This window comes from Ostrea edulis, chromosome 9 (genome assembly GCF_947568905.1).
Source record: "Ostrea edulis chromosome 9, xbOstEdul1.1, whole genome shotgun sequence".
Taxonomy (NCBI): Eukaryota; Metazoa; Mollusca; class Bivalvia; order Ostreida; family Ostreidae; genus Ostrea; species Ostrea edulis.
Genome location: NC_079172.1, coordinates 24,316,537 through 24,330,124, shown reverse-complemented (window position 1 = coordinate 24,330,124; position 13,588 = coordinate 24,316,537). Strand labels below are relative to the sequence as shown.

The 13,588-nt window shown below is 35.3% G+C and overlaps 1 protein-coding gene across 1 annotated transcript in view; it reads right to left on the bottom strand.

Moving 5' to 3' along the window:
• LOC125660388 (G protein-coupled receptor kinase 5-like) overlaps positions 1-12,907 on the bottom strand; it is a 45,923-nt gene extending 33,016 nt beyond the window's left edge. Inside the window, exon 1 of the mRNA XM_048892198.2 lies at positions 12,460-12,907. Within this exon, the coding sequence (XP_048748155.1) occupies positions 12,460-12,511 (52 nt within the window). The 5' untranslated portion in view covers positions 12,512-12,907. The remainder of the gene's footprint in view (positions 1-12,459) is intronic.
• Positions 12,908-13,588: the final 681 nt, after the last annotated feature.

Below are 13,588 nucleotides of genomic sequence, written 5' to 3'. Positions count from 1 at the left end.
CTCAGGTAATCTGTATAAAATTTATCACCCTTCAATTTCTATGCTTGCCAAACATAAGCAGGCCTTGGTAATCTAAAACACTGTTTCGTTTATATACTCTAGACTAATTCCTCAACCATGATTGTCCCGAATCAAATTCTTGATATCAAATGTTTTAAAGCAATGAAAACTAGAACTGTCCTAATGGGACTAATACCCCCCGCGGGGCATATAAGATGATGATTTCTGAAATATTTAATGCAAGCACATTGGATATTTTCACATTATCTACAGGGCAATCAATGTGAATCAGAAAATGTCCGTAACTTCCAAAACTGTTAAAATATTTCAATGAAAATAGAAGATGCACAACTACATTATATATATATAAGATGAGAATAAAGTTTGAATCAAATCTGTTCAACGGTATTAGAATTAAACTCTGGACAAAGTGTGCAACCCCCAAAATGAAAAGAAAATGTGCGTAACTTCTATAACTGTTAAAATATTTCAATGAAAATAGGAGATGCACAACTACACAATATATAGAAGATGTGCATAAAGTTTGAATGAAATATGTCCAGCGGTATTAGAAATAAACTTCTGACAAATTGCGTCTACGGACAAACGGACAGACAAAGTGATTCCAGTATATCCCCCCCAAACTTCGTTTGCGGGGGGTATAATAAATGTTATGAGCATGACCTTGTTGCTCCTATTGTAGTAAGGTGGACCTTGATGTATCCATGACCTTGATGTATCCTTACTGACACCTTGATGTAACCTTACCTTCACCTGACATGAAGTATTGGCCTTGCCTTTCAACCCGACCAAATAAAAAAGGCACTTTATATCTTGTATATATCAAGGTTAACCATGCTGACAAACAGATAAAAGTCATGGGTAGATAGACAGACAAATCTATTCGGGCCCTAATGTTCTACACAGACAAATCTATCCGGGCCCTAATGTTCTACATAGACAAATCTATCCGGGCCCTAATGTTCTACATAGACAAATCTATCCGGGCCCTAATGTTCTACATAGACAAATCTATCCGGGCCCTAATGTTCTACATAGACAAATCTATCCGGGCCCTAATGTTCTACATAGACAAATCTATCTGGGCCCTAATGTTCTACATAGACAAATCTATCCGGGCCCTAATGTTCTACATCTAAGAGATATGAAAGCCTTATATGAAAATTTCAACCGTGCTATATCTTGATTATCACCTTCTCCACATGGAATACATGCACCTTCCTCACAGCAACTTCTTTATATGTATTGTTCTGTTTTCTGCTTTATATGAAAGGTAGAGGACAGATGTCCATTTAACTGTTTAGGAGCACTCCCACGTACTAGGTACCAGTGCAGGGAGAAGGCTGCGGTCTTACTGGACTTAGTTTATAGTAGGTCAGTCGGTAAATGTCACCTTGTTATAACCCCCATTTATATATACACTCAGTGCCTCAACAAGTGGACATTAAGGGCCAGCTGTGCAGTGTGTGACTGTCCGGCTGACAACATCTTTAATTCTTTAATAATCCATGTCTGTATAGATTCATGTGTACAATTATTTCCACCACAAGATGAAATTTTTCTGCGCAACTAATCACAATTATTCTTTGGCATTATAAATATCAACTTTTATAGCTCCAGCAGGTTGGGGGGGGGGGGGGGGGGGGGGGGGGGGGGGGGGGGGGGGGGGGGGGAGGAAACTGGTCTAAATAACACAAAATTATCAAAATCGAAGGGCACTAACTCTCCTGAAAGAGGTTTAAATACACTGTACCTTGTCTTCGACTAGATTTCCATCTAATATTCTAGTACTAATGTAAAGTACTCTAAGTTTGGATACATAATCACTCCTTTTTTGTATATAATATATATAGAAATAGGGGCCTGGTCTATAGGTTATTATTTTCATCTGAAAAACAGCATGTTTAGCTGCGAGACTTCCTATCTGAGTAACATTACTTGAGTGACGATTACGTCTGCGTGCTTCCAATGTCTGCTCTGTTGTACGTCATATGAGAAGATTGCGCACATTTGTTTTTATACATATAAAAGAATTCCTGATATACTAAATCAAAGCATCAAGTACAGTTTGCAAATCTCAAAAACATGAAATATGAGAGATAAATAAATTAATACTGAGGAACAAGACTGATTTTCTCAATCTTTTTAACTCGTCTGAACGAGTCTACCTCTGCCTGTCCTCCAGGAAAATGACTGTCATGCTGGGATATGAACCACAACCAGCCAATTATCACTACACATTATCAACTGCTGAGCCCCACTTAAACCAGCAAACAGTAGTTATTATATATATCATGGAAATGATATCAATCTGAAAGAATTTAATCATTATCAGATTTATTCAGACAGATGAAAATAGCACTGAAAATCCTTCTTAAAAGCTACCATCAGGTGTGTTTGCAGTTTTCATCACACGTGTTTTGGGATTGAAATAAGTTCAAACATTTAAAAAGGATTGGAGATGCATCTTAGTGTAAGCTTTATAATTATTGAGAATGACACATGCTTTAAATGTGAACAAAAATCTTCCTTTGACCTAAACATAACGTACTTCTAATACATGTAAACTAAAAAAAATAGAAGAAAAAAAAATACTGCTGATAGATCGCTATTGATTATGCAAGAGAATTTATTAGTTTTTTAGTTCTCAACATAACTCTGCCAATAAGACAATCACAGCCATGCTGATGGGCACCTCTAGGTTCTGGGATGGAAGCCCCCTAAATGCAAGGACTTGTGGTATAGCCACATCATTCTCTTCTGCTTGTTTGTTGTCACTCAATCCTTAATTACATGTACTGTCCTTATCAAGACAGAATATACAGAAATTTACCAATTTATACCTAAAACACCATGTATAGTGTAAGGGGTGGGGTCGGCGGAGAGCACTCCCCCCCTCCCCCTCCCCTCTCCCTCATTTTTATCTCCACCCTCCCTCCCCCTTTTCTCCCTTTCCCCTTTCACAACAATGTCCTGAAACAAAATGTCCTTCATCATAAAAGGTAACGCCAGGAAATAACTAGGCCTATATTCATTAATTATCTATTAATTGAACTGAACTCCTATAGCATTTAATAAATGAATATTCTATTTCTTCCTGATATAGAAGACTAAAAATCATTGGTTGACGCTAGTATGTTCCTAACTAATATGTTCCATTTGTGTGACAGCATTATGGAAATGACCAATTATCACTGCCAACACACTTGCTGCAGCATCACTAATGACCAGCTGTGATTCCTCCTGGCCTCTCCAGCTATGCTTAGCTACTGTGGGCCATACCAGTGGTGACATTTAGTAATTATGAAGAATTATCCTCATCATCGTGATCATTCACTTAATGTGGCGAATCAATACAGCCTCACCTACAGGTTGAAAATCAATATACTGACTAAAAAGTAATGCAAGGTCAAATGTTAACGAAAAGCCCGCCTAAACCGTAATAAAAAAGAAAGAAAAAAAGACTTAAATAAAACAACTCTACCTCCCTTTTTTATTCTTTGAAATGACAAACATTGCTTTATAATTTAGTATCATCACAGAATTTAGATTGGAGGGGACAAGTCATGTGACTTTGCATGTATGGGTGTGTGAGTAACGTTACAAAGATTATAAAGTGCATGAGATCAATATCCTGTTTCAGCTTAAACTACATTCAGTGGCTTTGTTGAATATTTCAGATATAAATTTCATTTTTGAAATACATAAGGGTATGAACTGCAATGCTTCATGCTGGCAAACTTTTCATATTAAAGCATGTTAGAGCTTCAAGAGAAGCATGCCAGCGTAAAGCATTCATACCTTAACGAATTTTCAAATATGAAATTTATTTCTTATATTTACATTCTACTTTCACAGGCCCCACTTTTTTTCAATTCTTCCTACAATGTTTAATATGTTTCTGAGATTTTGAAAGTAAAGTTTTATTTTTCACTAAATATATACAGAGAAATTGCATAGAATTTTTTTTCTAAAACAAAATCATGTCATTTCAAATTTATGCAACATAGAACTAAGCTGTGAATGTGAACTCCAATGAGAATTCAGCTCACACTATCTGGTATTTGCAGCTATACATATCATATGAAACAGAAAGGGCCTCCAAGTTGTGATGAAGGAGAAATCATTATCAAAGAATCACAACAAATCTGCAAGGAATGCAAAGTTCAATTTCTATACTCTCGAAGCCAGACTCTTGGTTTGGATAACAAAATCAGTCATCCCCAACTATCAAAAAATAAACAGTAAATCCGAACACATGCAGCAGTCTGAATTTTCTCTGTTGCAAAAGAGATAAAGAACCCGTAGAATTGGGTTATTAAAATTTTCACTACATTGTAGGAGAAATTGAATCCATCTAACACATTGTATACTCCCTATATCTAGATGAGCTCAGTGCATGAATTAGCTTTCTATTGTATACTCCCTACATCTAGATGAGCTCAGTGCATGAATTAGCTTTCTATACCTTCTTGTAACAAATTTCCTGTTTGATAAGGATCTCTTTATATACTTGTATATTTGTGAGTTGCATGTGAAATGAATGAGCTATCATTCTGATACAAGTGATAAAAAACAAAATCAAAAGTTCAATGCACAGGAAGATATCTCTTTCCTGTTTGGTATCAAGGTCACCAAAGGTCATTGGTAATACATTATCACTGTAGGCAAGCTTGAGGAATGACTGATCCACTTCACAACATTGTGTACACAGACATACTTGGACACAGAGTGATATCAGACCTCATATGAATACGGGGGAAATATATCCACTCTCTTCAGAATTTATCTTAAGATGTATGCTGTGTAGCAAACAGATAAGAAAGAGTGGAAAATTTATCAAAAGGTTATAGTTGCCTATGGCAGTTTATTTTAATTAAAAAGGTTCGATACAATGATTTCCCCCATTGCTGGCAGGTTTTCACTGCCAGTAACCATCAGGCCCAGTGACGTACCATGTACACACAAAATGATAAACGGCTCTCACACTGGGCTATGTATGAAAAACCCTGTGCGAAATCAAAACTATCAACTCAAATTCGAAATTATCAGCAGTAACCAGGGACAAAAACGATTTCGTATTAGATATTTCAATACTTTTCAGAAAACTAGTTTTTACACACTGCAATTAAGTTCCCAGAAGTGATTTTCTAATTAGAGAAACACACAGCTGGGAATGTGTCAGTTTAACCTCCATTTTCAATTCCAGAGGCAGCTCCTGTTTTAACTTAAAGAATGCCATCAATAGCTGAAGAATGTTTTCACTTGTGAATCATATTTCACAATGAGCTTTTCACAACTAACCTCAGCCCTCCTCCTCTGTGTCTCCCAACCTCATGGGCTTCTTAAAACAAAGAGGTAAACATCAAGCTTTATGTAAAGGGTAAACATAAATGTTTGCTCACTAACAGATAATATTGTCATCTCAAACGTAAACCTGGTCCAAACTTGACACAGAGGCACGCAAACAGATGACAAACTGCACGATTTTCTGAACTATTATCAAGGCTTGCCATTTTACAGTCCACTAATGTTTGAGTTAGCTTTGTGGCCAAATGAAATAAAACTAAAAACTTTATGTCTTTCCAATACAACTACATCCGTAGCAATTTTTTTTTTTATTTGAAATTTCTACAAAAAAAGAACACAATGAACTGCATCCCTCTAAAACTTACACCATCAAATGCAGCAAATTTACAGCAAGATGCATTGCTGATATTTTAACTATTTTCCTAAAAAGGAAAAATATGTGTCATGGTTAAATTACACGGAGTGACTATATCTAGAATGAACACAAGAAGGACCCATGTTTAAATGCTTTAAAATAATGTTGGACTACATTCTTGCAGTGTGTGTGTGTGTGTATGAATTCTAATGGTACTGATAACACTGGATGTTCATGTACAGAGCATGCTGCCTTCTCTACAATCCAATAACACATTGAACCATCTGATCATCAAATCCAATACGAACACTGACTGGGACATGGAAAAGCTCTGGCCAATTTATCACAACAAGTCCTTATCTTAAGCTTCAAATCAATTGATTGGAAAACTGACCTGCAAGTCAAGACAATTCCAGTAAAATAATTGCTTAATTTCCACTGCTGGAGCCAGCTACAAATACTGACCAGTGGATTCTAGAGCAGAAGCAAACACCGAACAAGACTCATCCAATGTCCACTGAATCACTGACCAAAATCAACTCTCCATAAAAATACCAAGCATTTATTAAGTTAAAGACTTCCCTTTGGAATTAAATACATATTTATTATTGAATTTTTTTTGTCAAGCATTTAATCTAAAATTTATTAAACTGTTGTCCTTCGATTGTGACTACGATAATACGAATAATTTTGTTTCACGGGCCCTTTTTACAGAGTCACTACCTATGTTCCAGTCTTAGGTTTGATGTGGTGCACCAGACAAGAATCACACCCATGCAGTCCTATCACTTCGTTACAAAAGGTCCAGATTTGATTTTTTTTTTATTCTGGCACCACATCAAACCCCAAGACCTAAAACATGGGAAGTAACTCTTCCTTCACAATTAAGGCACCCGGCATTAGAAATGAGAGTCACAGGCCTTTCAGATATGACCTTCAAACAGATGTCCCTTATAAAGATGTTGGCACGATACAGAACCCTAAATGCTACATTCGAAAGCACATGCCAAGGTCAAAATTTGTGGCACTTTATACCTAAAGCTAGCGATGTCTCCACACTGGTGAAAATATTCTTGAATGGAACATAAAACAACATGCAGGTGATTTTCAATAACTTAAAAGTTCATAAGGGACCTTGATAAAACTTTAAAAGAGTTCAAGGTCAAAGGCTGAATTAAATCTGGAAATCAAAGGTCTGATCATTATGGTTCCAATTTTATAGTAATCGGAAGACATTCTGGAATTGTTTTGTCACATTTTTCATCAATCATATTTTTCAGGTACCTTGTATGAATGAAGATTCCTTTAAGCTTATACATTTATCCATTCTTTTTTTATGCTAAAATATATATTTACAGGCATATCATCATTTACATTGTACAGTTCTACCTTCTGAACAAAGCAAAGGTGAAAACTGACTGATTAAACAATTATCTACCCCAAAAAGAAGTACAAGTGTTGTGTACCCTGGGTAAACACCTAATTAACATGACTGGCATTCACCATTATATAGGTATGGTCCAAGTGGAAATAATCATATGCCTCAGTCAATGGGACCCAAATTTCACTTCAAAAGATCAAACACTTTGAGAGATCAGAAGTTTTAAACATCAAGAGTAAAATCTGATTAGCTTTTCAGAGAAAAAACATGGAACTAAAAAGATGAAGAATTTTGAGTGCTTGAAGTTTGAGCCAACAAAAAACACTTGTACATGTGCACATTTGCGACATAATGCACAGTTGAACTTCAGTATCTTGAACATGGCCGATATCTCGAATACCATGGACATGTTGCAGTGATTCTTAAAGTATTTTACCCTCGAATTCTAAGATATCTCAAAGTTTTTTCTCAGTCCAATCAAGTTAGAAATAAAGAGGTTTGACTTTAAATGGAAGATATGAAAAGATCCAGTCCACAAAAACAGCTCTGCATTGGACTCCTGACATAAATAGGTCTTGGAGTAAAAAACTGAGTGGAGTGAAATCCTTATCTAATAGTCAAAATGTTGAATATCAGTTTAAGGGAAAAATATCAGTCAGGAATAACTAGTATACAGTGAACACCAGTCAAAAGCTAGTGTATGCTGAACAGTGAACACCAGTCAAAAGCTAGAGTATGCATAGTACCATCTGCATAGGATTTTAGCAGGAAGAACTTTTTGGACACCATTTTGGAATAAAGCAAAATTTTTAATCATGAGAAAATGCTGGACACACCTGTACATGTATACTATAAGGATCGGGTTTTGTTTTTTTTAATTCTTATTGAACAGCAACACAAACAAACAAATTTAAAAAAAAAAAAAAACATTAAAAGATTTGTTACTGCAGCAAGCAGCAAATTTTGACATATTTTAATATCAGAATCAAGTTGACAGCTGTATCCTGCTTGATCAACTTCCTGTAACAATGAGAATGATGAGCGACCAATTCATATTTTATCACCTTGTATCAAGAGTATTTCTAAGTATATGTTTTTCAACAAATTGGGTGACAATATGTTTATGAGTATACATGCATTTATTTACATAAAATGGCCATTTCAAGAGGTCATTTAAAATATCCGTGAATTCTATCACACATAGCCTACATAACTATGACAGTTCATTCAGGTGAACTATCAAATCAGAGCATGAGAATACGAAAACAATATTACTCCCAATACACAGTCATGAAATATAAATTGGTAATTCATCACGCTCATTGTTGGAGCAGGATATGGCTGTCAACTTGATTCAGATATCAAAATATTACAAACTAATATTCAAAACTGTGACTATTAAACACAGATTTAACTCTACTCCATTCCATTCAGTCCCCCCCCCCCCCCTTCAAAGCCCATAAAGAGAAGGAATGAACAGCAGAAGGGTAGTGATGAACCACAGCAAAATGCGGGAGCCTTCTCTAGAACAGAGTAAAGGATTGAAATGGGCGGAGAAACCGTGTCACTGACCAGGCCCTACACAGGCCACCAGAGGCATACTGGGCAGTATGTAACAGTTGCATATATATAATTTTTAAAAAAAATTCTAAATTAGGTATACATTTAGTCATAGTACACTTTTAAAAAAATTGGCCACATTGCCGACTCTTGAATGTGCCCTATTGTGAACTTGCAGTGCATAAAATATACAAACCTCCTACATATACCCCAATATAGTATCAAATAGTGACAGTAATGATGTGTTCACCATAACACCACAACATGAATTGAAAGTGTATTTCCAGGAAGTTCGTGAACTATGTCATCAACACTCATTAGCGTAGTTTCAAAAACAAATGCGAAATTAGTTTCATTCATCACATCTGTTAGTGTTGCTGAAAGCCTACAATTCATAATTGGCTTTTATTGTTGTATAATCTGGGTTAGTTTAGAATGCATAATGTAATCACCGTAGATCATACGAAAAATTCAATGCATTTTTTTTTTTTTTACAGAAATGCGTATACATCAGGTACGCCTTGCATTACGGTTGTATTGAAGCACTAACGTTCATAAAATTACCATTATATCATGCACAATTTTATTCTTTATTGAATTTCATGGATAAGAATTACAATATTTGGTGAGAAACTGTAAGATAAAAAGACGAGTGATTTACGAAAATTTCCACTTTTAATTAGTTTAATGTTAGGGTCTATTAATTTCTACAAACCTATTGTTGATATCTTTTCCGTACACAAGAAATACACTTCCATCAATTTCAGGGACCATTAATATTTGCAGTGCAATTTAATTATTACAAAATACAGTCATATGAATCTCAGTCTTGTGCCTGGTACAGAGAGACAATTTTCTATAGCACTCCTGTATTGTACCGAACATCTATTAGCAAAGTAATGTGCACACTATTCAAGACTGCAAGCATTGATTTGTTATTAGCTGGCAATTAATCAACTTGATAACACTTCATTCATTGCAACAATAAACGAATCCAACAGGTTAAGCTTCAATTAATCATTTTCTAATGTAACAAGAGGCCTGTGGGCCACAATGTTCACCTGAGTCATCTAAGCCCTACTGCTCTTCATGAGAATATTTTAAAAAGATCTTCACCCCCTATAAACCCATGACTAATTTGATCCCATAATATGACCCCAGCTTAGAATCATGGGTTGTGATTTTACTGAACTTGAATCCACACAACATGGGAGGTCCTGTTCTGGGGAATTAATTAATTGTTTTGCTGTTTTCCACCACACTCAACAATTTTTCAGTTATCTGGTGGCGCCCAGTTTTTTATTGGTGGAAGAGAGAACCCAGATACAATGTACCTGGGAAGAAACCACCGAACTTCCAAAAGTAAACTAGGAAACTTTCTCACTTACCGGCACGAGCGGGATTCAAACCCGCGCCGACCAGAGGTGAAGATTGAATTCATTCTTTTAAAAAATTCCCCTACATTCATGTATCATGTAAAAATTTGATCCCTCAATTTAGCCCCATTCTAACCCCCATGTCCATAACATGGGGGGGGGGCATGATTTGAACAATTTTCATTCTCCACTCATTAAGGAAAGCTATCACGCAAGTTTTGTCTTTTATGGTACAGTGGTTCTTGAGAAGACTTTAAAAGGTTGTGACCTTTTTTTGAACAAACTCAAACCCCTTTACCCAAGGATACTTTATGACTAGCTAAAAAAAAAAGTTGAAATTGGTTCTGGAAAAGAAGTTGAAAATGTGTAAAGTTTACAGACAGATACCCGACATCAGCTCGCTCAAGCATAATGCATGTGAACTAAAGATACCATTTGGCATAATTATCACTACAGGAATCAATTTTCCATCATCATCATCACATACTTAAACATAATGCATGTAATACATACTATATTTATACCTCCTAGAATTTTTTGTTCCCTGCTTTCACCAAAGCATAGGATATTAGGGTTTGTCCATCTGTTACTCCAAATGCTTTCCAGGGGGCAGCTGCACAAAAGTCATTTAACTTTAACTGACAGTTAGCGTCTAGTTAACAATATAATACATGTTCTTCTCAAGTTAACTGTCAGTTAAAGTTAACTAACCTTCGTGCGACAAAAAAAAGGCAACAAAGAGGACTAGTACGGACAGAGTCAGATGAGAGGCAAATATGATAAAACAAAACAGGTAAATCGTGCTGACAATGCAGAACAACCTACACAAAATCCTACATTTTCATCAGCCACAACACAAAGTAAGCACAAGTACCACAAATAAGAAAAATCACATCATTCATGGAGTTTCTGTAACAATGTTGTTAAAGCCCATGTCTGACTGACGGACATATTACTTTGATACAAAGCTAAGTGATGAGTGCAAAATGAAAGGCATCAAAATCCTACACCTATGTCCAAATAATTTGCTATATCAACACAACTGTATATGCTTTATATTGATATACCAATTATTTTTTACATCAATGATGCAAACTTTTGAACCTGAATGTGTATAATGTAGATACTGGAAGTTCACTGATAGCATTGCCTGTACATTACATAAATACACACTGAATACTGGAAAAATAATTTGATATTTCCAATGTGTACATAGAAGTAACAGAACTTGATCATTTAACCAAAACATCCTAAAAATTAGATAATGTTTTGACATCTAAGCAATTAGAAATATCTGCATTTAACAACAAAAAAATCCACAGTAAAAAACTGATATTCAAATCAGGTTTGATTAATAGCTCACACATAAAAACTGCAGCCTTAGACTTCCATTTTTTTTCCCCCGAACAGATACCTGTGAATATCTTAGTGATTTTCTATCAGACAAAATTATCCTTTTCTGATGCTATTGAGATTACCAACAGCCAACCAGGTGTATGAAAATCCAACATTTCAATCAACAGGATCTTCAAATGCCATTATGTTACTGAATACCATCAAATCATAATTCATCAGATAAAACAGACGGTGAATAAGCGATATCATGAACATCTTGGAAAATAACATATATGAAATTCATGCAAGAATATCTGCTTTGAAATGACACATTATTTGATAATGAGAAGACCTGCATTTCAAGTTACCTGTTAAAAACAGAATGTTTAATAGTGTATCTCCACATGCAGTGAGTGTGGTTAATTATTTTGTCTAACAAGACAGGAAAAGAAAAGATAAATGTAGCTTGAAATAACCATGTAAAACTGTATAAACTAATTATAAAAAAGATAAATTCCATGACGAGAAAGCACAAAGTGATTTCCCACTTTAAGCTGTATTTTTAAATGTCTAGATCTAACTTTCAGCTGTATATCCATTCAACTTATTTATCATTTCAAAGCCTAGACAAGGTCAAGAAGTCAATGGGTCATTCTTATGAGCTGCAAGACGAAGTAGGTTAGAGGAAATGTGGGTTACATTATTTAAAATTCTTATAGGAGGTCGATTAACGTGTGAAAGAAATGGACATTATTTAATGGAGGGGAATGAAGATTGTAAACAGACGCCACGACGGTTTTATTACATTATATCAAATTCTCATAAAGACGAGTATTGCCTTTAATAAAAAGGAAAAGTGGAAACTGTCAAATCAACTAAAGATGCGAAACTATAGTATAGCGAAATTACTATAATCGTTAAAGAGGAAAATGGCCATCACTTTTCATAATGCTCCACAAACTACAAAACCATGAACTTGGTCCACCAAATAAAATCATCGATATTCGACGTCAACATTAAAATGAAAAAGAGATGCATTAAAAAGTAAATAATAACATTCACTTATCATATCAGCAATCGACGGTTTACAGAAAGATGGAATGGGGCGGTCTTATACGTACCCTCTCGTGCTTTTATATACACCGTATTTGCTACGATATTTTCCAATTCCATTTATTATTATTCGGAGGTCATGGGCTGCATTTAGGGTCTCCTTCTGACCCTGTTTGAGTCCACCGTCTCACCGATACACTATCCAGGGTGTGGTGAAACAGAGCAATATGGCGATCAGTCACAATGTTTTCATTGGTCAGGTTTGGATCGATGAAAGCTAGATTACGGGAGAGCACTCGTACGGGCACCTGCAGTAGATATTGATGAAATATAAAGATAACTTCTTTTTAAAAAAAAAAAATAATTCAAGTTACACAGAAAAATGATAAAGAGATTAATAAGATAGGCCTATATGATTTATTTTACAAATACCATAAAAGATGTTTGAATGTAATTCAATATTAAAGCAATTTCAGAGAATGGCAATTAGTTTACATTACGATTTCCCCCGAAGTGAAGCCTTTAGCCTATTAACTCTCTCTCTCTCTCTCTCTCTCTCTCTCTCTCTCTCTATATATATATATATATATATATATATACACACACACATACATAATTAGAATATATAAAGGGAGGGTTACTGACTAATGCAATGTACGCCTTCGTACACACTTGATATATGTACGCATTAACCTGTGCAAACTAGTGCCTACGTCATAATTAATTGTGATGTCATAATCAAGTTAAAATTGTTTACGGGCGACGCCAATCCGTCAAGAAAATCGTCGGTAAGCATACAAATTAGAATTTATCTTTTGTTTGGGCTTCATATAGGCCTAGATCTGTTCCAAATATCAAAGGAATTGCATGATGGGCTGTCTGCATTACAGATCCTAATCCATGATGGTTAGAAAACAATGGTTCTTCTTTGCCGTTTCAATGCAATTTTTTTTTTCGTTATATCTCTAATGATGAGATTGGTTAACTCTACTCTAGTGTGTCCAGTAGTTCGTGTTTGTCCTACTTATAATTGTGTATTCTTTATGGGATTTATGAGATTGATCACTGTCATCGTCACTTTTCATTGAGAAAAGTTCCTTATTGAAGCATTTAATTAGTGATCACTGTTCGGTAAAACGGAATGACATGCAGACAAGTTAGCCCTCTCTCGTGTAAAATTAAAAACAAAAACAAAAA